This window comes from Mesocricetus auratus, unplaced genomic scaffold (genome assembly GCF_017639785.1).
Source record: "Mesocricetus auratus isolate SY011 unplaced genomic scaffold, BCM_Maur_2.0 Super-Scaffold_100006, whole genome shotgun sequence".
Lineage (NCBI taxonomy): Eukaryota > Metazoa > Chordata > Mammalia > Rodentia > Cricetidae > Mesocricetus > Mesocricetus auratus.
This window is the reverse complement of record NW_024429190.1, coordinates 9858095-9881236: the sequence shown is the minus strand read 5'-3', so window position 1 is coordinate 9881236 and position 23142 is coordinate 9858095. Positions and strand designations below refer to the sequence as shown.

Below are 23142 nucleotides of genomic sequence, written 5' to 3'. Positions count from 1 at the left end.
AAACATTAAAATCCCACATAAGACTTAAAGACTCACCCTATTCTTAGACAGAAAAAAATTATAAAGATATCAACTTGTCCTAATCCAAAACATGAACTGAATGTATCCCTATTAAAATTTCAATCAAATTTACATACAGAAAAATTGTGGTAAAGAAAAGTCTGGTGAAAATGATAAAGCATGAGTCTTCCCAAGTGCTAGAATGTATTAGAAATCCATGGTAAGGTAAACAGCTTGACAATGACAAGCAAAAGAAATATATAGCTTAGTGTTTGGAAACAGACAGAGTGGTAACTAAGAAAAACCCAGAACCTAAGATGGGTCAAAAGTGAATGGCACGAAAGAGCAGGTAAGGACATACACAGAGGCCGACGGAACCTAAGATGGGTCAAAAGTGAATGGCACGAAAGAGCAGGTAAGGACAGCCCAGCAACGAGTTCAAGCCACCATCAGAAGCTAGGAAGGGCTCAGGGTCCCTCATGCAAGCTGGCAGTGAGAGCGCAAACGGGTAGACTCTCGGGGCCAATGTAGCAACAGCCATCCAAACTTTAAAAACCTCTGACCCAGGAATTCCTGTCCTGGGAACCATCCAACTGATACGCATACACGTTCCAAGAAACACACACCAACATATTCACCGCAGCATCATCTGTGACACAGCATACTGTACACAGTTTAAGACCACCCCCCTTAGGACCACTAGATAATGACCCTAAGGTCCACAGGACACTCTATGGCAGTCAAGAAAAACATTGGCCACATAATCAGTCACTGGAAAGCTTCTGAAAATCCACAAGATATACAAAGCACACCCAGAGCTATCAAATAAACCTCAAGTGAAGGGGCCCTGTAATTTTCATTTTAAATCCTCAATGAGGGTAAGGTCAGCTGTGGTGAAGAATCTTGATGCCAACCATTAAATGGAAAGAAAGCCCAGACTCCATTCCTCAACAGCAACATGAATACAAGCTACTTTTCTGAACCGTAAGATAGTAGGTAGTTCTACCCCATGTAGTTTTAAGGACAGTAAAAACTCACATGTGTGCCAAGGAGAGGGTGCCTGGCAACAGAATGCACCGTCAGTGCCAACCGCTTATCAAGCACATTTAGGGATGTGGCAAAGTCAACAGCCACAGATGTGCTGTGTATACACATGTACTGTGTATAATAGGCAAAGTACATGCACACACGAATGAACTCACAAAAGATGCTATGCACACAAATGGCCTCCAGGAAGAACAATTCATTTCCATTACATAGTCTTTCTAACGCTAAAAAATGTTACCCTTAATACCACTCTGACTTACAAGAAATACGACAGAGGACATGCTGAACCAGCTCACGGTTAACAATCAGTAAAATTCACAGTGGCAAGATCAACAAACAGTCTGATTTTTTTTCTTTTAATAAAAAAATTGTTCTGGGGTTAAAAATAAATCCTAAAAAAAAAAAGGTTCTGGGGAATAAACCCAGGGCCTTTTTTTTTTGTTTTTTTTTTGTTTTTTTTTTTTGTTTGTTTGTTTGTTTTTCGAGACAGGGTTTCTCTGTATTGTTTTTGGTCACTGATTTCTTTTAACAAGGATGTTCTGGGGCAGAGGGTGGTAACTGTCAACTATAAGCCATCAGTGTTTACAGAGTTGTTATAGTCAGATTCAAACAAACCATATTATAGAACAATACAAAGAAACTGAAAGTTTAAATACTTGCTGAAAATATTAAGATGAACTGTTATGAGGCAGAATTTGTTTTAAGTAACAGAATACAGGAGAGAAGGTTTGACATAAGAGTATAGGGAGTCCTATACTTTTTTTTTTTTTTTTTTTTGTGGTTTTTTTCAAGACAGGGTTTCTCTGTATTGTTTTGGAGGCTGTCCTGGAACTTGCTCGGTAGACCAGGCTGGCCTCGAACTCACAGAGATCCGCCTGCCTCTGCCTCCCGAGTGCTGGGATTAAAGGTATGCGCCACCAACGCCCCACGAGTCCTATACTCTTATGCCTACTATGGTTTCTACTTCAAATTCTACCTAATAAAAGTTTTAGGAATTACATATGTCTTTAGTTCCAAAAATTAGCATAAATTATTATGGTACAATTCAAACACAAGTTGGTTGTCAGTAGCACTTCTAGACAGGTCTAACGTAGCCAGGACTAGCCTCAAGCTCTGTAAATAGCTGAGGATGACATAGAACTCCTGCTCCTCCTGCCGCCTCCCAAATGCTAGGATATGATTTAAGCACTGCTGGGGACTAAGCCTAGAGCCTTGTGCATGCTAGACAAGCACTCTGCCAACTGAGCTACATCTCTAGCCTTAAAAGCATCTTCCAGAGAGTCTGGCTATAGTTAGTTTTTCTCCACAAAGGAAAGCAAATGAATTCATGTTCAACCTAGTCAAACAGCCACTTCAACAACTCTAGCCCTTCCCTCTAACTGTAAGATTTTAAGCAAAGTCCTTGGTCACAGTAGATCTTGATTTTTTCATCTGAAAAAAGGAAGATCAGTGATTACCACGATTTTGAAAAACACATTTTTCAAGGTTACTGAACCATGTTCTTCCTCCATCCCCAAACCCTCTAATGAACCAGGACAGCAGGTCATTTCTGATACAGTTTCAATGTCCAAAAAAAAAAAAAAAAAAAAACATAAGCTACTGCTTTCTAAAAACAAAGCCTGTTAAGTCTTACTATGAAAAACAAATCAAATGAACTGCCAGATAAAAAACAAACCTGCACTTACCATTAATCCTGCAATCCCAGCACTAGGAAAGCTGAGCAGAAGTTTTAGACCAGTCAGTGTTAGATAACTAGATCCTAACTCAAGAATAAAATAGCAAGTAAATCAACAAGTGAGCAAGTACTTCCTAGAAGGCAAAAGTCTTCCTAGCTGGGACTTAAATCAGGTTCTCTGTAGGCCTCTGATGTCTGAGCTTCCTTTATAAGCAGTGATTTCAAGGTGAGTTGTCTGCAAGATGAAACAGCAGGAAAGTTGGGGCTCGGTCCCCAGGTGAGCTCCACGGGGCTGAATCTAAGGAAACAAGTAAACGCCCCTCTCTACTCCTAGCTCTGCCTGTTCTCTCTCAGCACATGCTATGGATGCACCCTTGTCCAAGGGCAACAGTCACTCCTGGCATATTATACCTGTTAGTGTAGTAGGAATACAAAGTACAAAGACAATGCTGGAAATTCTTAGGCAACACTGTTCAGCAAAACAGAAGACATGTCATAAGTTTACAAGTATATTTATTTAGGGACTGGAGAGTTGGATCAGCAGTTAAGAGCACTGCCTGTTCTTCCAGAGGAGCCAGGTTCAATTCCCAGCACCCACATGGCAGCTCACATCCGTCTATAACTCCAGTTTCAGGGAATCTAACACCTTCACGCAGACATGCACAGAGGCAAAACACGAATGTACATGAAATAAGAATAAATATTTTTTAAAAACAAATATACATATTTAAATATATGCATATGTTTACATACATAAAAGACTACAGAAAATATCTCAAAAATTTAGTGAGGAGTAGTAAGATTTTCTTCATTCACACAGTTGTCTTTTTTAGGACAAAGGACTTCAGTAATAATAGCTAGCCCCTGACTGAGGAATCAATCACACTAAGAGGTCTTCAGTATTTACTTTATTCAACCCTCACAACAACCTACAGGATGGACATGGGGTGACTTCTGACTATGCCACATGACTTTACCAAGGGACTGTCTACAGGGCACCTGAACCAGCAAATGGAGAACTGTATAAAGATAACCCAAGGCCGGGCGTTGGTGGCGCACGCCTTTAATCCCAGCACTCGGGAGGCAGAGGCAGGCGGATCTCTGTGAGTTCGAGGCCAGCCTGGTCTACAGAGAGAGTTCCAGGACAGCCTCCAAAGCCACAGAGAAACCCTGTCTCGAAAAAAAACCAAAAAAAAAAAAAAAGATAACCCAAGGGACTCAGCTCTCATAGACAGTGTGACTACACCCAGAGAGCCCCAGGTCTGACTCCAACAGCCTGCCTAGGAAACATCATCGCTACACAATCAGTGTTAACATTCTCCTGAAATTTCTCTGTTGAAGCTGAGGCCAGGCCTAAGCACTCATTAACAAGGCTAGGAGACTTAGAAACAAGGTCTAAAGAGCTCATAAGTCCCTCTATGACAGAGGTTTCACAACCCATTTGGGAGTTGCATGTCATGAATCCTGCATATCAGATATTTACATTACAATTCATACAGTTATGAAGTAGCAATGAAAAGATTTTATGGCTGGGAGACACTACAACACAAGGAACTGTATTAAAGGGTGGCAGCATTAGGAAGGGTGAGAACCACTGCTAACATGATGACTCAGAAAGACTGAGGTCAGCCAGGCACAGTGGCACATGGCTATACAGCTAGGAGGTAGAAGCAAGAAGATCAGGACTGCAAACCAAGCCTGGCTAAATAGTGAGTTTGAGGCCAGCCTGGGTGATGCAAGACACTGCTTCAAAGAAAAAGAAAACACTGAACAGAACAAAAGAATGCTGGCGATAGAGCCCAGCAGAATGTTTATGTAGCTCATCCCAGTTTGATTCCAGCACTGCAAAAGCCACGCATGGTATTAGACTAGCATGATACCTCTTCCAATGATGTAATTCCCTTCCCAAGAAGTGTCTAGGTTCCTGTAACACCGAGGCACAAAGGACACACTGCTAAAATATGAAAAAATACTAATGGCTTCACTTAGCATTGTACTCAACTATGTGAAGCAGTTCAGACATCATGTAGCTCTATGATGCCCTTTCCTATACTGTCACTACTCTGCTCCCCTGCATTGGCAGAAGGAACAGACATGGGCCAATTTATAGTAATGCCCACTCATCGTGACAGCATGGGATCACTCATCCAGGGGATAACTGTGTTTGTTGTGCTAATTCGGGTTTGGGGTGGGGAGTGGGGGGGGTCCTTCCTTTTGTTTATCTGGTTATAGTTTTTCTGTTTTGTTTTGCTTTTATAAGATAAGAGTTTCACTATGTCACTACATAGCCTAGACCAGCTGTAGACTCACCATGCCTGGGTGATAATTTATATTCTTTTTTTCCCCCACACAGAGACTGAGTTTGTAGCCCTGGCTGCTCTGGAACTCACCCTGTAGACCAGGCTGGCCTCAAATTCAAGAACTCCACCTGCCTCTGCCTCCCAAGCACTGGGATTAAAGGCGTGCACCAGATAACTTATATTCTTATTGCTACTTCCCCCCCCCCCCCCTTCCTTCCTTTACAAGGAATTCTGCTCATGATTTCACAAGGAAAAACAGAACTGCCACATGCTGTCAAGATTCTTTCATGGCATCCCCAGACCCAACCACAGCTTTTTCCACTGCCTGTAGCAACACCTGCGGGTGGAGAGCCGGAACTGCAGGTGCTTTCTCTGATAGCTCGGCTCTGAGAAAAACACAACCCAGATTTGCCAACTGGGATGAAGCCAAGAGGTGAGCCAAACAGGCAACTTAAAAGGGTGATTGTGACTAGCAAGAGACATGTGGGAAGCTGTATGCACCTTCTGTCCACAGCACTAGTCATGTCCACAGGCTCTGGTCACTTACAACACCCACACGGAGACTTAAAAGAAACAAAAGCAGTACTTACTATGGACAGCTCCTCGAACTGCAATGTACTTTACAGTCTTGCACAACCAGAACATTTTTTGTACCCAAATGGGTGGGAAATGAGTGGGTGTTGGGGCCCCAGCACTTCTTTTCCTTTGTTTCTTCCTTTCCTCACTCCTTAGATGGGATTCACTGTGCTGCTCAGGCTGACTGGTCTTGCACACTCAAGCAATTTCTCCACCACAGCCTGTCACGCAGCGGGAACTAAAGGCGAGTGCCAGGCTCATCCCTGGAGAATCCCTGACCTTCACTTGGTGTATGCCAGCGGGGAAAGTGGGCTGAGAGCAACAAAGAGACTCAGGACAACTGCAGCCCATTAGTGGGGAAATAGTAACAGAGAGCACCATGAGGTCAACTATCATTCCCTTCAGACATCCCCTGAATCACCCCAAGATCCCTGCACTTGTAGCTTTCTGTGTAAAAGCTCTACATCACTATCCGTACGGGAAACGTATACTGTAGCCAGGCGTGGTGGTACATACCTGTAGTCCTCACATTTGGAAGGTGGAGCAGAAGGATCACACAAGGTTGAGGACAACCTGGGCTAGACAGCAAGACTCATCTCCAAAGCAAAAAGAAAATAACGAAAATTGAAAAAATAATTCGCAAGTGCCCACAAAATGGCTCAGTTGGGTAGAGCACTTGCCACTAAACCTGACAGCCTGAGTCCAATCCCCAGCACCCATATGATGTAAGGAAAGAACTAATTCCATGTGCTGTGGCACTGACATGTCACACACACACACACACACATATATATATGTGTGTGTGTGTGTGTATACATATATATATATATATATATTTTTTTTTTTTTAAAGGCAGAGCACTGTGCAAGGTTGCAGGGCCTGAGGACTGGAAGAAGCACTGCACAGTCCGAGCTAATGCAAATATCTCTGTCATGGCTGTGATGATGACACATGTCATAAACTGTACTCCAAAAGAGAGTTCATTGCACTGCTAGGTAAATTATGTTTCAAAAGACACAAATGATTGCTTCCCAGACTTTTGGCTGTGAGGAAGTGTTAAATACACACAAAAACATGAAGTTTAATAGCCAGGCACAGTGGCACACCCCTTTAACCCCAGCAAGGAGAGGCAGAGCAAACAAATCTTTGTGAGTTGAGACCAGCTGGTCTACATAGTGAGTTCCAAGCCAACCAGGGTTACCACAGTGAGAACCTATCTCAAAAACCAAACGAACAAAACCAGAAGCAACAACAAAAACTCCCCAAACAGTGTATTATACACACTAATAAACAACTTAAAATAAAAATGCATATGCCAGCCGGGCGTTGGTGGCGCACGCCTTTAATCCCAGCACTTGGGAGGCAGAGGCAGGTGGATCTCTGTGAGTTTGAGACCAGCCTGGTCTACAAGAGCTAGTGCCAGGACAGCCTCCAAAGCCACAGAGAAACCCTGTCTCGAAAAAAACAAAAAAAAAAGCATATGCCAACCATAAATACATTGTTTATTATCCTGTTTTTCTTTCCCCCAGCACGTATGCCAAATTTTGTTAAATAAGCATGGCATGGAGCTTTACTGAATCAGAGAGAAGATATCTGTCAAAGCTGTACAGAACAGCAGCAAATGTCTAACACAGGCCATCAGAAACAGCAAAAAAAAAAAAAAAAAAAAGGGAGTATGGGAAGAAAGAGTAAACAAAGCCAGACATTGGGGCACACACCTGCAATCCAAGCATTTAGGTGGAAAAAGTCAAGAGTTCAAGGTCATCCTACACTAAAACCTGTCTAAAAAAAAGGGGGGATAAAAAAGAAAGAAATCAGTGGTCAAAATTTCAGATCCTGGGGAAACAGACTATGGAAAAAGTTCTCAGAAGGGGAGGCACCTTGGTGCTGTCCCCAGAGGATTCTTCAGTTACTTAACTGACACAGTGGCCAATCTTCACATCGACCATAGATAACTAAATTGGTGGAACTTAGGATTCCGTTCCAGGTGGAACACAGAAAAGGACAGGCAGCCTTTGACACCCCATTTTCAGATGTGCAGAAATACTGTTTCAGCTGCAGCTATAGACTATGCCTCAACTCGTAGTTAATCTACTCACTGAACAGCTGAAGCATAAGATGCTGAAGTACTAAGCACTGAATGTCAGCAAAGCAGAAGTCTAACCTGAGCAGCAAGGAAAAGTGTTGGTCTCTGAAGCCCATGTAAACCTTCACTGACTAAAAGAAAACTGACTCTCACAATATCAACATCAGCAATCTTCAAGATCACTTTATAAACAGACAGGCAAATTATGTTTTGTTGTATACAATAACAATGTAAGGTATTTTTTGTTTCATTTTTGAGACAGTGCTTACTCTATAGCCCAGGCTGGCCTTACACTCTTTATGTAAATTAGGCTGGCCTCAAACTTAAACGATCCTCCTGCCTCTACCTCTAAGTGTTAGGATTATAGATATAGACACATAGACACATGGGAAGACTTTTCCAAAGAACTGGCTCCAAACCTTTATCACCTCCTTTTCTTTTAGAACCCCACATGCAAGACCAGCTTCCCTTTCTCCATCAACTTCTTCACACATCCAACAATTGTTTTCTCTGAACTCCTTATTTAGTATCTTTACAGAACTGATTTTTACCTACTCAGTAATAAGCCATTCCAAGTGTTTACTTTGCTTCACTAAATGGAAACTAAACTCGCTCCAAAAACAGGTTAGAGAACGAGAGGAAGAACAGAACAGAAGCAGCAGATGAAAGCAGCAAGCCTGTCAAAAAGGAAAGAGTACATACATCTATCTAGAAAAGAGACAAGCCAGCAGCAGACACCGCCACAGCCTCACTAGGAGGACCCACTCTCCTCACTGGGAAGGGCAAGGTGCACTCAACTCCCAGAAAGTGAGCAGCACACCATGAGGAGTATGCAGACAAATGCTTTATACTCAAGCTCTGCCACTGATTATGCCTGACTCTTAGCTCCTTTAAAACTCACAAAAGCTCTACAAGAGAGGTTTAAAGAACCTCAGAGAAGTGAGCTAGACAGAGGGTTCAGAAGTTAAGAGCAATGGCTACTGTTCCAGAGGACCCGGGTTCAATTCCCAGAAATCACACGGCAGTTCCCAAATGTGACTAACACCCTTGTCAAGCTCTGACAGCACTGCATGCATGCAGCACAGAGACGCACATGCAGCGAAGCACCCATGCACACAAAACCAAAATAGCAGCAGCAGCAGGGCGTGAGGAGTTATTGCCCAGAATAACATGTCTACAAAGTGGCAGGGGTAGGCTACAAATTGAGGCCCTACATTAAGCTGTTCTTCAGACATACATTAGTCTGTGGGTTGGGGGGGATTGGAGAAATCATCCATTCAGCAGTGTTCTTGAAGGGAGAAGAACATTAAGATTCAAGATCTGAGGATGTTCCTCAGCAGTGGATGCTCTGCCTAGCACATGTGAAGCTCTAGGCTAAATGCTCAACACTGATCCAAACCAAAATCAAGATGCTGTGCCTCAGCCCACACACAGATACAGCAACAAGTGCTCTAATTCTGGCTCTGACCCTCAACTGGCTGCGTGACTGTGAACAGAACACTAACTTGTCTCAAACAGTGGAAAAGTAAGAAGACTAAAGCTAAATGGGCACCCAAATATGCAACTGAAGCGCTGTAGTGCAGGTTACAGAGAAAGCTAATAGATGCTAAGGTAAGAAGTGGTGTCGAGCCTGGAGCTGGAGCCGTGTGCAGTGACTGCTCAGCTGAGGAGGAGCCAGCAGCTCAGACACGTGGTTCTGAATGAAGACTCACGTGGTGTCCACAGGTCCATAAGTCAGGTGCTAATTTACAAAGTTCAGTGACAGAAAGAAAAACTCTTTCCCAGAAATGTTCCAAACAAGTCAACATTTGCTCTAGGAATGATTCAGAGTCTATTAAAATTACACTTTAGGTGGCCGCCAAGACAGTTTAACAGGTAAAGCTGTCTACCACCTAGCCTGACACCTTGAGAAGGTCCCTGAAGCACTTGGATGCAAGGCAGTCTGACACTAGTGTGTCGGAGGCAGCTTGAGAACAGGAGGTTAAGACCCGGGCAAGCACACAGGAACATGAAAACACAGGACGACACTAGAAGATGACTATCCGCAAGCCACTGATAGAGGCCTTAGGACAAACAGTCCAGACAGCACTTTCACGGTGGATTTCTAGTCTCCAGAACTATTAGAAAGTACATTTCTGTTATTTAACCACCGCCCCACCAAAACAGAACTGTTATCTTACAAACCACACAAATCATAGGCAAACTTAACTGGAGCAGAGAAAGGACACTGCAGAGGAGCCGTTCCTACCTGGGGAGCACTGGGGGTTCCTTAGGGCCTTCGGCAGCACTGCTAACAGTCCCTGGAGCGTCTGCCTCCTCCAAGCCAGGCGCCACCTTGTGCTCAGGCTGCTGTGGGCCACTCGGCTCTACATCGGCATCAACCTCCACCTCCTGCACGGGGACTGGCACGGCTTCCTTCTCGGCTGCAGCAGCTGCCACAGCCTTCGCCTCTTCTTCCTTTTTCCTGATTTTCTCTTCAAGTTCCTTCTTCCTTTTCTCATCATCCTGGCGAGCCATGTGATCAAATGTTTTAAAGACCTAAATATGAAGCATCAATCCAACAATCAGTTCACCTGCCCCGTTACAGACATCAAATAGAAAGACAACAAGATCTACCAAGGACAGAGTCAGACAACAGTGAACCAAAGCAAAACGGAAATGTTCCACACTTCACCAGAAGCTGGTAGGAACTGCTCCTTCTCTAGAAGGATTTTAACAAAATCAAAAACAAGCCTAAGTTAACAATACTTGCAAACCTAGAAGATACAATGCTAAACAGCTGTAGTTGTCATTACTTTTACCAACCTTATCAGCAATGTGAAGAACACACTATCCTGGTACTGTGGATTCATGAGGAAGGTACCAGCAATTCAGGCTTAAAAAAACAAAAAAGATAGCTGGGGGAGGGGAGGGGGAGGAGGGGAGGGGACAGGAGGGGACGGGAGGGGAGGGGGAGGGGAAGCCAGGGGAGGGGAGGGGAGGGGAGGGGAGTACTGGAACCATTAAAGTTACATCTAAAGGGCTGGGTAAAGAAGGAGTATGTCTTCCATAAGGGCCACTGGAGAAACCACCACAGCTCCAAGGAGTAGGATCACCAAGAAAAAGCAAGAAGCCTGCATGAGGCAGAGGTAGAGACGCTGTGGGAGTGACCTGGGGTGTGGGTGGGAATGACCGATTCCACAGGGCTGAGGCACGAAGCATTCACTGGCAGTGTCTGAGCACTGCTTAGAAGACAAAACTAAAGACAGGAGCTGATACACAAACTATACTTCGTGCTTCTACAGTCTCAAAGCTCTCACAAAAAAACCTGTGAAAAAGACCACCAACATCCGAAAATGAGGAGAATCAGGTTCAGACAGGTTAAGTAACTTACCATGGCCTGTCAGTCAAAGGAGACAGTGAAAAGTTACACAGGACACAACGGTAAAAGGCAATATAACCAGAGATAAAATGAAATAAAACCCTAAAGGCGGAAACTGGAGACAAAGGCCAGGCATGCTAGCGCACACCTTCAATCCCAGCACCCAGGAGGCAGAAGCAGGCGGATCTCAGAGTTCCAGGCCAGCTTGGTATAAACGGTGATTGATACATATCGAGTGCCAGCCCAGCCACGGGTATACATTCAGATCCTGTCTCCAAAAACAGAACAAAACACCTACCGACAAGCCCAGAATCTTTTCTGCTCCACAGGTAACTAGTTTGACTAGCTTCTCTCCAGCGTCCATGCTAACAAGTATCTGAGTCCTTTGTGCTCAAAACCACTCAGACATTCAACTTAACTACAAAAGTGGGCACTTAGGAGTCTCTCCCGTAGCCACAGACTGCTACGACAGGCTGCTCCAAACCAAGGCCTGAGAGAGAGCCCTCATCCCTCCTGAGGCCTTTCACGCTTGGCACGCTGAGCCTCTGCCACCTGCCCTCTGCACCACCCAGACCTCAGGCCACTCCAGAGCGCCAGCTGCCACACATTCACAGACTCACCTGGCTCAAGTCGGAGTCCTAGCCCAGAATAGATACCCGTGACCTTCAATAAGCTACCTCAGAGGACAAGGTAAACTGACTTGCCTAAGCTTTTCCAACAAGTTACAAGGAGTAAGATACAGGTGCCTCCCTGGTTTGATTCTCCTTACCAAAGACTTCCACTAAACAGGGATTCTTACAAGGACTGACATGGCAAACAAAACTACTTTTTTCTTAATATTTTCTAATAATGGAACAGAACAAGATTTTCACAAATTTCATTCCTGCTATAAGAACTTAGAAGGTGGTGGCGCACACCTTTAAACCCAGCACTCAGGAGACAGAGGCAGGTGGATCTCTGAGTTTGAGGTCAGCCTGGTCTACAGAGCGAGTTCCAGAACAGCTAGGGCTGTTACACAGAGAAACCCTGTCTTGAAAAAAGAAAGAAAAGAAAAGAAACTTAGAAGGAAAAAAGTAAGACACCTTACACCAACAGCACCGTATCTGTTTGCTTTCTATTGCTTCGATAAAAACATCATGATCAAAAAAAGCAACTTGGGGAAGAAAGGGTTTACTTGGTTTAGAGGTTCCAGTCCACCATCAGGAGAAGTCAAAGCAGGAACTCAGACACTAAAGCAGATGCTGTAGCAATGATACCTACCGACTTGCTAAGCCTGCTTTCTCACAGAGCCCAGAGCAGCCTGCCCAGGTATGACACCGCCACAGTGAGCTGGGCCCTCCCACTCGATCATTAACCAAGAAAATGCCCTGCAGACTTCCTCAACTGAAAGAAACTACCACCTTCTAGGTGCTGACCAAAATAAACAAAAACAAAGAGCACATACAACAACAGTCCACTCCCCAAAATACCAGCAGGACACTCTCAAGTTCCACAAAAACACAACCAAACTTTCTCTACCGATAATCACAGAGACTCTGGGTATCACAGTTGGAGAGAGTAAGTCACAGGTAGGAATCTTAGGATCTGAATCATGAGCAAAAAAACAGCAGGTGAGTAAAAATGAGATAATGCTGTGTGATTCATCTGACTGACAATTAGTAACACTCCCTTATCAATAATGAACCCACCTTACAAGCCTCTTACCAAAGACTCTGTAAATTACAAAAATAAATTTTTAAAAATCAGACTCACTATGATCTACCCAATGAAAATATTCAAGAATATGTATTTTTTTAAAAGAGTTTGACAGGATTTCTCTGTGCACTAGCCCTGGCTGTCCTAGAACTTACTCTGTAGACCAGGCTGGCCTTCCCCTTCCTCTGCTCCTGCTCCCTACCTCAAAGAGAATAGTCACCACACTGTAACCTCTTTAAGAGGTAGCTGTTTCATGGTTACAGGGTGAATACAGGCACTACCTCTGTGAGTTCATCAGGGGAGCAAGAGCCAACCCCTCAAAGTGTATTAAAGCTAAAATAAGATGTATGACACCAGAAAGTCAAACACCAGCTACAGGGATACAATCTTTTCTTCTCCAAACCTTTCTACAACCAAAATAGAAGTTTCTATCCTACTATGGAATGGTTAAATATCAGAAGAGAAAGATCTGGAATCAGAAAACTGAAGTCATGAGTTCCAGCTATGAGGAAATAGCTTAGTGAAGCTCTTGTCCCATCATTTAACCATGCTGATCTGGCAAGTCAAATTCGGAGAGACTGTGGAGATCAAGTGGCGAGACTTCATTATAAAGAACATAAGGTTCCATTTCGGCCACCTCTCACACTCTCCAATTACTCAAATGGCACTTGGGCCACTGATGAGGCTGAGTTCTCCAGTAACTCATCAGTTTCCATTCCAAAACGAGCAGAGTCATCAAACACCCCCACCCCCCAATGCCTCACTATTGTGCTGACCGCTCTTAGAACATCCTAAACTTTGCTTCTTCCGCTGAGGAGCAGAGGAGAGTAACAGCTGATAAGCTGATAAGTCCACAGACTGTAAGACTTCAGAGGTGGCAGGAAGCACTTTGCAGGCACTAGAGAATCAGATTCTAATGGGCAAGCCGGGCGCTCCCATCAATACTTTTTTGTGTAACAGCCCTGACTGTCCTGGAACTCACTCTGTAGATCCACCCGCCTCTGCCTCCCGAGTGCAGGGATTAATGAATGGCAAGCCAAAGCATACCCCCCCCCCCCCGCAATACTTTTTTTTTTTTTTTTTTTGGTTTTTCGAGACAAGGTTTCTCTGTGGCTTTGGAGGCTGTCCTGGAACTAGCTCTTGTAGACCAGGCTGGCCTCGAACTCACAGAGATCCGCCTGCCTCTGCCTCCCAAGTGCTGGGATTAAAGGCGTGTGCCACCAACGCCCGGCTTCCCAGCAATACTTTAATCTCACCAAAAATTAACCTTTCCTGCAACACTTCCTCAAATCGTAACTATCATCTCTATTCCTTCCTTCCAAACAGCTCTACCACACAAAGAACGAGCACAGTTCTCCATTGGCTTTTGTGCTTTATTTTCTGAACCGTGTCATGAGTAGACAGACCATTATTTAAATACCCATATCAGAGCCAATATTACAGCTGAGTGTTAAATATACTTATTAAATATTTGCCCCCCCCCACGACAGAGTTTCTCTCTGTGTAGCTTTGGAGCATGTCCTGGAACTGGCCTTGTAAACCAGGCTGGCCTTGAACTCACATTCACCTGTCTCTGCCTCCCAAGTGTTGGGACTAAAAGCTTGCACCACCACTGCCCAGCTAAAAGTTTGCTTATAACTACGCTCAGCAATGTCAACAATCCCAACGCTGGAGAGTCAGAGGAAGGTGGACCTTAAATTCAAAGACATCCTGGTCTACCTGGCAAGTATCAAGCCAACCTGCACTACTTAGCAAAACCCTGTCCCAAAACAAAACAACTTTAAAAAGGTGTCCAGAAACTTCAGTCGGTAATTAGTAACACTTCAAAAACAATAAATTTAACCTGGGACGTACAGATTTAAATCCAAATGTAAACTTCATAATCATTTCGATTGTACTAACCTTCGTAAGTCACTGGCAAGCGGCCACACCCACCAATCAATACATACCGGTCATCCTTGCCATCTCCCGAGCCCGGGAGTTCTGAAATAGTCAAGTTTCTGCCGCTGTGAAGGTCCTTCCCCTCCCGCCTCCACGGTTTTAATACAGTCTAGCAAACACCCCTGCACCATTCTCGGGATGTCCACAGGATGCTCAGAGGCCCTCAAAGGCAGGCTGACAGCTTGCAACACCTACGAACGTCCCGCATAAACCCAGGCTGCTCCCAAAGCAGCGCGCATCGCTGACAACGGATTCGCGCCCCAGACAATGCCTGACCACGTACACACAATCACCTTTGGCACCTCAGGGAGAACCGCAAAATCTGAAGGGTTGGAATGAGGAGTGGCGCTGGTCAGAGGCGTAGGACGCGAGCCAGCAGCGGGTCTGGCGCCGGGAGGCAGAACCGGAATAAGGTCCTGCAGGACCTCAATGGCCCTTCGCTCCCCACCTCACCTGCAACACTAGGGCCTGCGCGGCCCCGGGCGGGAAGCCCATGCGGTCCGAGGGGTGGCGCAGCAGACGGTAGAAGTCGGTCTTGCGATAGAGAAAGCCGAAGAGCACGCGCAGAAAGTCCTGGACATTGCCCACGTGCTGCAGGATGCCCAGCAGGGCCTGGTCATAAAGCTCCGCAGCCCCGGGCTCCATGGCTCCGCTGCCCGAGGGACGCGAACACAGTGGGCACCGCCTCAGACGGGCCGATTGGCCACTTCCGGCGTGCGTGCCTAACGGCTCCCCCGGACAACGAGGACGCGGAACTTCCGGTCCGCGCTTGTTACTGCGGGCGGTAGCCTATGGGCCTCCTTGCTGTCCTGCTGGATCTTCTCCGCCGCGATTATCTGCCTAAAGAAGACTGGTATGTACTTAGTATGGCAACTACACGAAAGAACAGCCATGGTTGCGGTGTGGAGAGCGCTTACCAGCCATGTCTGAAGAGGGCGGAAGCATTGAGTGACGGCTACATGACGTGTGCACGGGAAATGATGTCATGTGGTCTGGGAGACTTTCTTCTTTATAGATTGAATTCCTGCCTAGGTATCCAGAGTACCTTAAAGCCAAGACAACCACGCTTTGTTTTTGAAACAGAGAAACGGAAAGGAATATTATAGGTTCGTATAGAATTTATATTAATAACAAAACTCTGAATAAGACGCAGAAGGTTGCACCAGAAGAAATTCAAGGTGACTTGCAAGGATAAGAAAAATGTGAAAAGCTCAATGAAGGAAAGAGTGTGGCATTGTAATATGTATATGTCGTCTGTATCTGCATGTATGTGTATGTGTGTGTGTGTACATGTGTCATTCACAATAAATGCTTGTCAAAGTATAAATCAGTATAAAGTTGGTTCAAAGATCATTCTGAGGCTCTGAATATAGACATTTGAAGAAAACATTTGTGTACAATTGCCCAGATGTGGTGTTCATGCTTGTAATCCCAGCATCTAAATTCTAGGCCAACCTGGGCTACAGAGTAAAACCCTGTCTCAGTCAATCAAATCAATAAAGACTAGGGACACATGTTACATCTCAAACCCCAGACAAATAGCTAAGGTGCCTATTAACAAATCAAAGCAGACTCTGGCCACCAGTCTCCCTCAGTCCCTACCTGTCACTTGGTCCTCCTGGCTGCCATATCCTCTCTCCTACCTTAACAGCTACCCTTCCTCCTGCTTCTCTGATTCCTATATAACCCAGATGTTTTGGCTACAAGGTCTCCTGACCTACTGACTCCCCTCCCTCCTCTCCTCACATGGCCCTGTTCAGTCATGCCCACTTGTTGTGGGATATTTTTACACTATATGAAGATAAATTGCTGTGATTGATTTAATAAAGAGCTGAATGGCCAAGAGCTAGACAGGAGGCATAGGTGGGACTTCCAGGCAGGGACAGAAGTAGAAGGAGATGATCAAAGTTACAGGTGAGATGCCAACAGGGAGTTGAACATATAGAATGAAAGAAAGATAAAAGGCCACATGGTAAAATGTAGATTAAGCAGGTTAATTTCAGCTATAAGAGCTAGTAGGACAAGCCTAAACTAAGGCCAAGGTTTCATCATTAATAGTAAGTCACGCCGGGCGTTGGTGGCGCACGCCTTTAGTCCCAGCACTCGGGAGGCAGAGGCAGGCGGATCTCTGTGAGTTCGAGACTAGCCTGGACTACCAAGCAAGTTCCAGGACAGCCTCCAAAGCCACAGAGAAACCCTGTCTCGAAAAAAAAAAATAGTAAGTCACTGTGCCGTTATTTGTGAGCTGGCAGCCCAAAGAAACATCTGACTACATCCACTCTGAACTCTCCCAGATGTCTCTGCCTCTGGCTGTGCTCTTCCTCGTATCTACAATAAACCTGCTCCTCCACCGCACCTAGGAGCAGTTGTGTCCCTTTTTTTGCTTGCTTGTTTGTTTGTTTGTTTGTTTGTTTGTTTGTTTTTTCCAGGCTGGATCTCTTGAGTTTGAGGACAGACTATACAGAGAAACTCTGTTTAGGAAAACAAAACAATGCCCGGCAGCAACAAACTCTTAAAAGGAAATAATGAGCCGGGCGTTGGTGGCGCACCCCTTTAATCCCAGCACTCCGGAGGAAGAGGCAGGCGGATCTCTGTGAGTTCAAGGCCAGCCTGGTCTACAGAGCTAGTTCCAGGACAGGCTCCAAAGCCACAGAGAAACCCTGTCTTGAAAAAAAAACAACAACAACAAGAAGGGCTGGAGAGATGGCTTAGAGGTTAAGAGCACTGACTGCTCTTCCAGAGGTCCTGAGTTCAATTCCCAGCAACCACATGGTGGCTCACAACAATCTGTAATTCAATCCAGTGCCCTCTTCTGCAACCACGTGGTGGCTCACAACCATCTAAACCATCTGTAATCCAATCTGGTGCCCTCTTCTGGCATGTAATAATGTAGACGCTAGAGGAATGACTTCATGGTTAAGAGCACCTGCTCACATGTAACATTCCCAAGTTAATGTCAGAAACCCTTCGCTTGCTCTCCTACCAAATTCATTGAGGCGGGGTCCCTCAGTCAGACACAGAGTTTGCTGCTATGGGTAGTCTTGCCAGCCAGCTTGCTCTGGTCATCTCCTGTCTGCCTTCTGAGACTGGAATTACAAGAAGTCATACTCATTGATCCTTGGTTTGGGTTCTAGGGATCTGAACTGTAGACCTCACATTGCATGGCAGGTGCTGTAAACACTGAACCATCTTCCCAGCCACTCTGAATAATTCTTTAATATCTAAAGAGTATCACAAGGAAGAGAACAGAAACCAATGGTGCATATCTGCCATGCTAGCATTTGTATGTAGATGTGGGAAGATTAAAAAATGAATGCCAACCATAGCTACATAGAGAGTTGTGGGTCACATGACAACCTCTTTAAAAAAAAACAGGTTGGACATTGGTGGCACACGCCTTTAATCCCAGCACTCAGGAGGCAGAGGCAGGCGGATCTCTGAGTTCAAGATCAGCCTGGTCTACAAGAGCTAGTTCCAAGACAACCTCGAAAGCCACAGAGAAACCCTGTCTTGAAAAAAAATCAAAGGAGAAATAGGATACAAAATAGAGGGAAGGTTACTTATGAATGCATTTTCATGAATTACCCATTCAAAACATAAGTAAGATTACTTGAAAATAAACCAAGTCCTGCGGGGCGTTGGTGGCTCATGCCTTTAATTCCAGCACTCGGGAGGCAGAGGCAGGTGGATCTCTGTGAGTTTGAGGCCAGCCTGGTCTACAGAGCGAGTTCCAGGATAGCCTACAAAACAATACAGAGAAACCCTGTCTCAAAAAACCAAAAATAAATAAATAAATAAACCAAGTCCTAAAGAAAGCTGGGAGATATGTGATAGTCTGAAAAAAATGTTTGTCCTAGGGCTGCAGAGATGGCTCAGTGGTTAACAACACTAGCTGGTCTTCCAGAGGTCCTGAGTTCATTTCCCAGCAACAACATGATGGCTCACAAACATCTATAATGAGATCTGGTGCCCTGTTCTGGCCTGCAGGCACACATACAGACAGAACGCTGTATGCATAATAAACAAACAAATAAATCTTTAAAAAATGTTTGCCCTATGTTCAGCATTGGAGGATTAACAAGAATACACAAGTGGTGGGGTAGGTATGTGGATAACTGTGCTACTGAAGTGCTTTCTGTGCAAGCCTGAGGCCCTGCATTCTTATCCAGAGCATCCATGTAAAAAGCCGTGCATGACAGTGTGTGCACAGTGCTCCAGAGACAGAGGAGGCGGGCGCCTGTGGCATGCTGACCATTCATTCTAGCCAAATTCACGGTCAGTGAAGACCTTGGAGACAGAGAGAGAGAGAGAGAGAGAGAGAGAGAGGGAGGGAGGGAGGGACGGATGGGGGAGGTGTACGTGTATATGTGTGTGTGCAAGCGCGCGCATGCATACGCCCTCACGAGTGTGTGTGCATGTGTGTGTGCATGTGTGTGTGCATGTGTGTGCATGTGTGTGTGCATGTGTGTGTGCATGTGGTGTGTATGGTGAATACTTACACGTGCAGAAGTGTGTGCCCACATATCTACATGTGGAGGCAGAGATCAACACCGTGAGTCTTCCTCAGCCAATCTCCACAATCAGCTTCCTTTAGGACCTTGCTTTTTTTTGTATCACAAATGGTTCCTGTCTTAATATGGCAAATCTTTTGCTTGTACTTTATGGCTTCTGGGCCTATGCTTGGCAATAGTGTCCTCCCAAGATTATACAGGCTCCCCTATGTTCTTTTCTGGAGGTTCTGCAATTTTGTGGATTTTAAAATGTTTTATGTAACAGTCATACATGGATATAGTACATTTGGATTCAATGTACCCCTATTCTCTCCCCTCCAGAACCTCCTCTGTTCCACATAACTTTCCCCTACCAACTTCATGCACACATACTCTCTCTCCCCACTCCCTCTCTCTTTCTCTTGAATTTTATACCCACTGAATCCATTCAGTGCTGCCTACGTGTGCATGGGTCTGGGACCATCTACTGGAACATGGGTAGCTTCTCTGGGCCTGCATCCCTAGAGAAAGGTGACTCTGTTTGTGTGGTCATCAGTTATCAGTAGCACCACAGAAAGGGTGGCTCTTCGTGAGCCCCTCCCTCATCCACGCTAAGGGTTTGGTTGGCGTGATCTTGAGCATGCAGTCCCAGCCCCATGAGTTCATGAGTGCGATGGCCCTATCCAACGGCAAACACTGTTTCACCGCAATGGTTCACTCCCTCTTACAGTCTTTCTTCCACAAGGATCCCCGAGCCCTGTAGAGAGGGCATGCGATGCAGATGTCCCATTTAGAGTTGAGCAGTCCACAATCTCTTACTCTGCCTGTTGACCAGTTGTTGGTTGCTGCATTAATCACCACCTACTTGAAAAAGCAGCTTCTTTGATGAAAGTTGAGAGGTGTACTGGCCTATGAGTATAAAGATAAGAACTTGTCTATTGAACAGAATAATACTAGGTTCTCCTCTATGGCCTATGACCTTCTCAGCTGCAATGTTTTTTTTAGCCCAGTTAATGGTCCCAGGCATGTGTTCTGTCTTGCAGAGCTGGCTTTAAGTCCAATCATGAAGTGGTTTATGGGGGGGGAGTGGCTGGAGAAATGGCTCAGCAGTTAAGAGTATTGCTTCTTCTTACATAGGAACCCACATGGTGGTTCACAACAGTGGGTAACTCCAGCTTCAGGAGACCTGATCCCCTTTTCTGGCATCCGCAGCCACCAGGGATGCACATGGTGCAAATACATAAGTGCAAGTTAAATCTGCAAACATACCAATAAATAAACAATGAAAAGGACTGCTTTAAAAAATTGGAACTTGGGCCGGGCGGTGGTGGCGCACACCTTTAATCCCAGCACTCGAGAGACAGAGGCAGGCGGATCTCTGTGAGTTCAAGGCCGGCTGGACTGACAGCCTCCAATACTATACAGAGAAATCCTGTCTTGTAAAAACCAAAAAGAAAATTGAACTTGGTTGGCTAGTCCTATAACATTCATGTCACTATTGTACCTGTGGACATATCTTGCCAGGCCAGTTATAACTGGTTAGGTTCACAGCTAGATATAAGACAAAGTAAGATTTTCTCTTATAGCATGCATAGGACAGTTAATTTACCTGTTTTTATTGCTGGTGTGTTGTGACATGTAGATGCTTTGCTTTGATCCAAATGAGTCACTAGCTGCTCCCTTGCCATGTACTTGGATACTCTATTCTTCCCTGATTTGAAATGTCATTGTCAGTAGAATCTGTGTTGCTCTCCAAACCCATTTGTCTCTCCTGCGGCTGTAAAGCTGTGACGACATGACTTGTGAGATTCAACCTCTACTCTATGGCAGATCTCCTTTAACCAGATTTCCCATCCTTCCCGGTCTGCCAGTGACCCTGGTAAAGATCAGCTAGTAGGGTGAGGCACACAGGAGGTGGCGGAGCAGAACGTGGAGAGTGGGCTCCAGGGCTCATCTCCATCTGTCACGGGAGGAACCGCCGCCGCTGCTCCTCAGCTAAGCAGGAGCTGGACACAGGGAGTGAGAAGGCTCAAAAGGTGATCTAGAAGGTTCCTTGACAATCTCACCCTGGCAGAGCACCTTTTCGGAGCAGGTAGTTTACTGAATGGGCCTTCAATCTTGCGAGCATCCTGGGGTTCTCCAGCAGGTTCTCCAAATGTGCCTGCTTCACAGGTGAGGGAAAGGGCCTGTGTTATAACCCTGTGTCTCACGGTGAAGGGCAGTACTTCCACCCACCACAGGCTCTCATAAGGCAAGTGAACATGTCACAAGGCTATTTTCTTGAAAATAGAGAGGAAAAATAGAACAAAAGGTAATATTTCCATAAACCACTCCCTGATACTTGTATCACTGTCATATGCAAAAATGGCCCTAATCCCAGAGGCAGCCAGAGCAGGACATGTGATGGAAACACCATTTCTGTTCAACAAATATTTATTAAGCAGTCTGTGATGCACAAAGAACAAGATATCTTTTTAAGATTTATTTGTTTATTTTGCATATATGAGTGCTCTTTCTGCATGTACACCTTTATGCCAGAAAAGGGCATCAGATCCCACTATAGATGGCTGTGAGCTGGCCTGTGGAATTGAACTCAGGACCTCTGGAAGAGCAGTCAGTGCTCTTAATCACTGGGCCATCTCTCCAGCGCAAGGCAAGGCATCTTCTCTGTCTCTGTGGCAACTGATGTGCCAGGATCAGGTTGGGCAGCTTGAAGCCAATGAGCCCGCGCTCCAGACCCAAGACCTAACCTGGAAAACTTGCTTATACCAGATGCTCTCAGTCTTCCGACAGACACACAACTGGCTATAACAGGCTTAATAGTTGCTGAATCTAGAGGCTACACGAACGCATTTTTCCACGTGAGGTCAAGCACTACCAAAGTGCTGTGAGAACCTCCTCCTCAGGCCAGAAAGAACAGTGGATGCCCTTTGCGTTTCCTGGTCTCCTACAATGTCAGAGCCCAAGGTGGGGTCACTCTCTGCTCTCAGGACGCGATGGTAAAAGACTTGCTGTTGTGAAATGGAGATTTGGTTTTAATGTGCACACAGGTGCTGTTAAACAAAGGCAGTTAATGTTACAGGGAGTGGTAACAAGCTAGGGACAAGGTTGGCGCGCTCTTTCACCCACTCTCTTCTGAAGTGATGGAGACTGAGCCTAGCCCCTCGTGCGCACACACGCTACTGCTCCACCGCTAGGCTACAGCCCCATCCCAGCATGGAGATTTTATTATTTTTATTATTATTAAAATTTTACATTACATTTTATTACCTATCTATTGTGTGGGGGTGGGGTGCCACCACGTGCACGTGGAAGCCAGAGGAGCACTTGGGAGAATTGGTTCTCTCCTTCCATCGTGTGAGTTCCAGGTAATCAAGCTTCACGGCAATCACCTTCACCCACTGAGCCATCTCACTGGCCCTGGAGATGTTTTTTTAATCTTTTAAAGATTTATTTGTTTGAAGCTGGGCAATGGTGGCGCACGCCTTTAATCCCAGCACTAGGGAGGCAGAGACAGGTGGATGTCTGTGAGTTCCAGGCCAGCCTGGTCTACAAAGTTACACAGAGAAAAACCCTGCCTTGAAGAATAAAAATAAAAAGGAAGTATTTGTTTCTTTTGTGTGTATGAGTGTTTTGCCTGAACATACACACTCACACCACATACTCCTGGTGCCTGTGAAGGTCAGAAGAAGGTGTCAAAGCCCTGAAACTGAGTTTAGACGGTTGTGAGCCACCATGTGGGTGCTGAGAGCCGAACCCAGGTCCTCTGTAAGAGCAGTCAGTGCTCTTAACCACTGAGCCATCTCTCCAGCCCCTAGAGGTATTTTTGATTAAGGGAAGGAAAAGCTGGGTGTGAAATATTTACCCTGACTGAGCCATAGATAATCGTGCCCTCAGAAGCTCCAGGAAGGAGGAGGCAAAGCCACACTAACCAAGGCCTTGGAGACCTGGCGTGGGAGCAGAAGGACCAC

General features: G+C 45.4%; 1 protein-coding gene across 4 annotated transcripts in view; it reads right to left on the bottom strand.

Annotated features, from left to right (window-relative positions):
- The window catches only part of Nudcd3 (NudC domain containing 3), an 86175-nt gene extending 70573 nt beyond the window's left edge, over nucleotides 1-15602 (bottom strand). Inside the window, exons 1-2 of one of the 4 annotated variants that reach the window (XM_040746721.1) lie at nucleotides 15135-15602; nucleotides 9933-10222 (exon numbers count right to left, since the gene is read on the bottom strand). In XM_040746721.1, coding sequence (XP_040602655.1) covers nucleotides 9933-10222; nucleotides 15135-15326 — 482 coding nt within the window. In that variant the 5' untranslated portion in view covers nucleotides 15327-15602. The remainder of the gene's footprint in view (nucleotides 1-9932; nucleotides 10223-15134) is intronic. The other 3 variants (XM_040746722.1, XM_040746720.1, XM_040746719.1) reach the window with 3 other exon arrangements.
- Between the last annotated feature and the right edge of the window lie 7540 nt (nucleotides 15603-23142).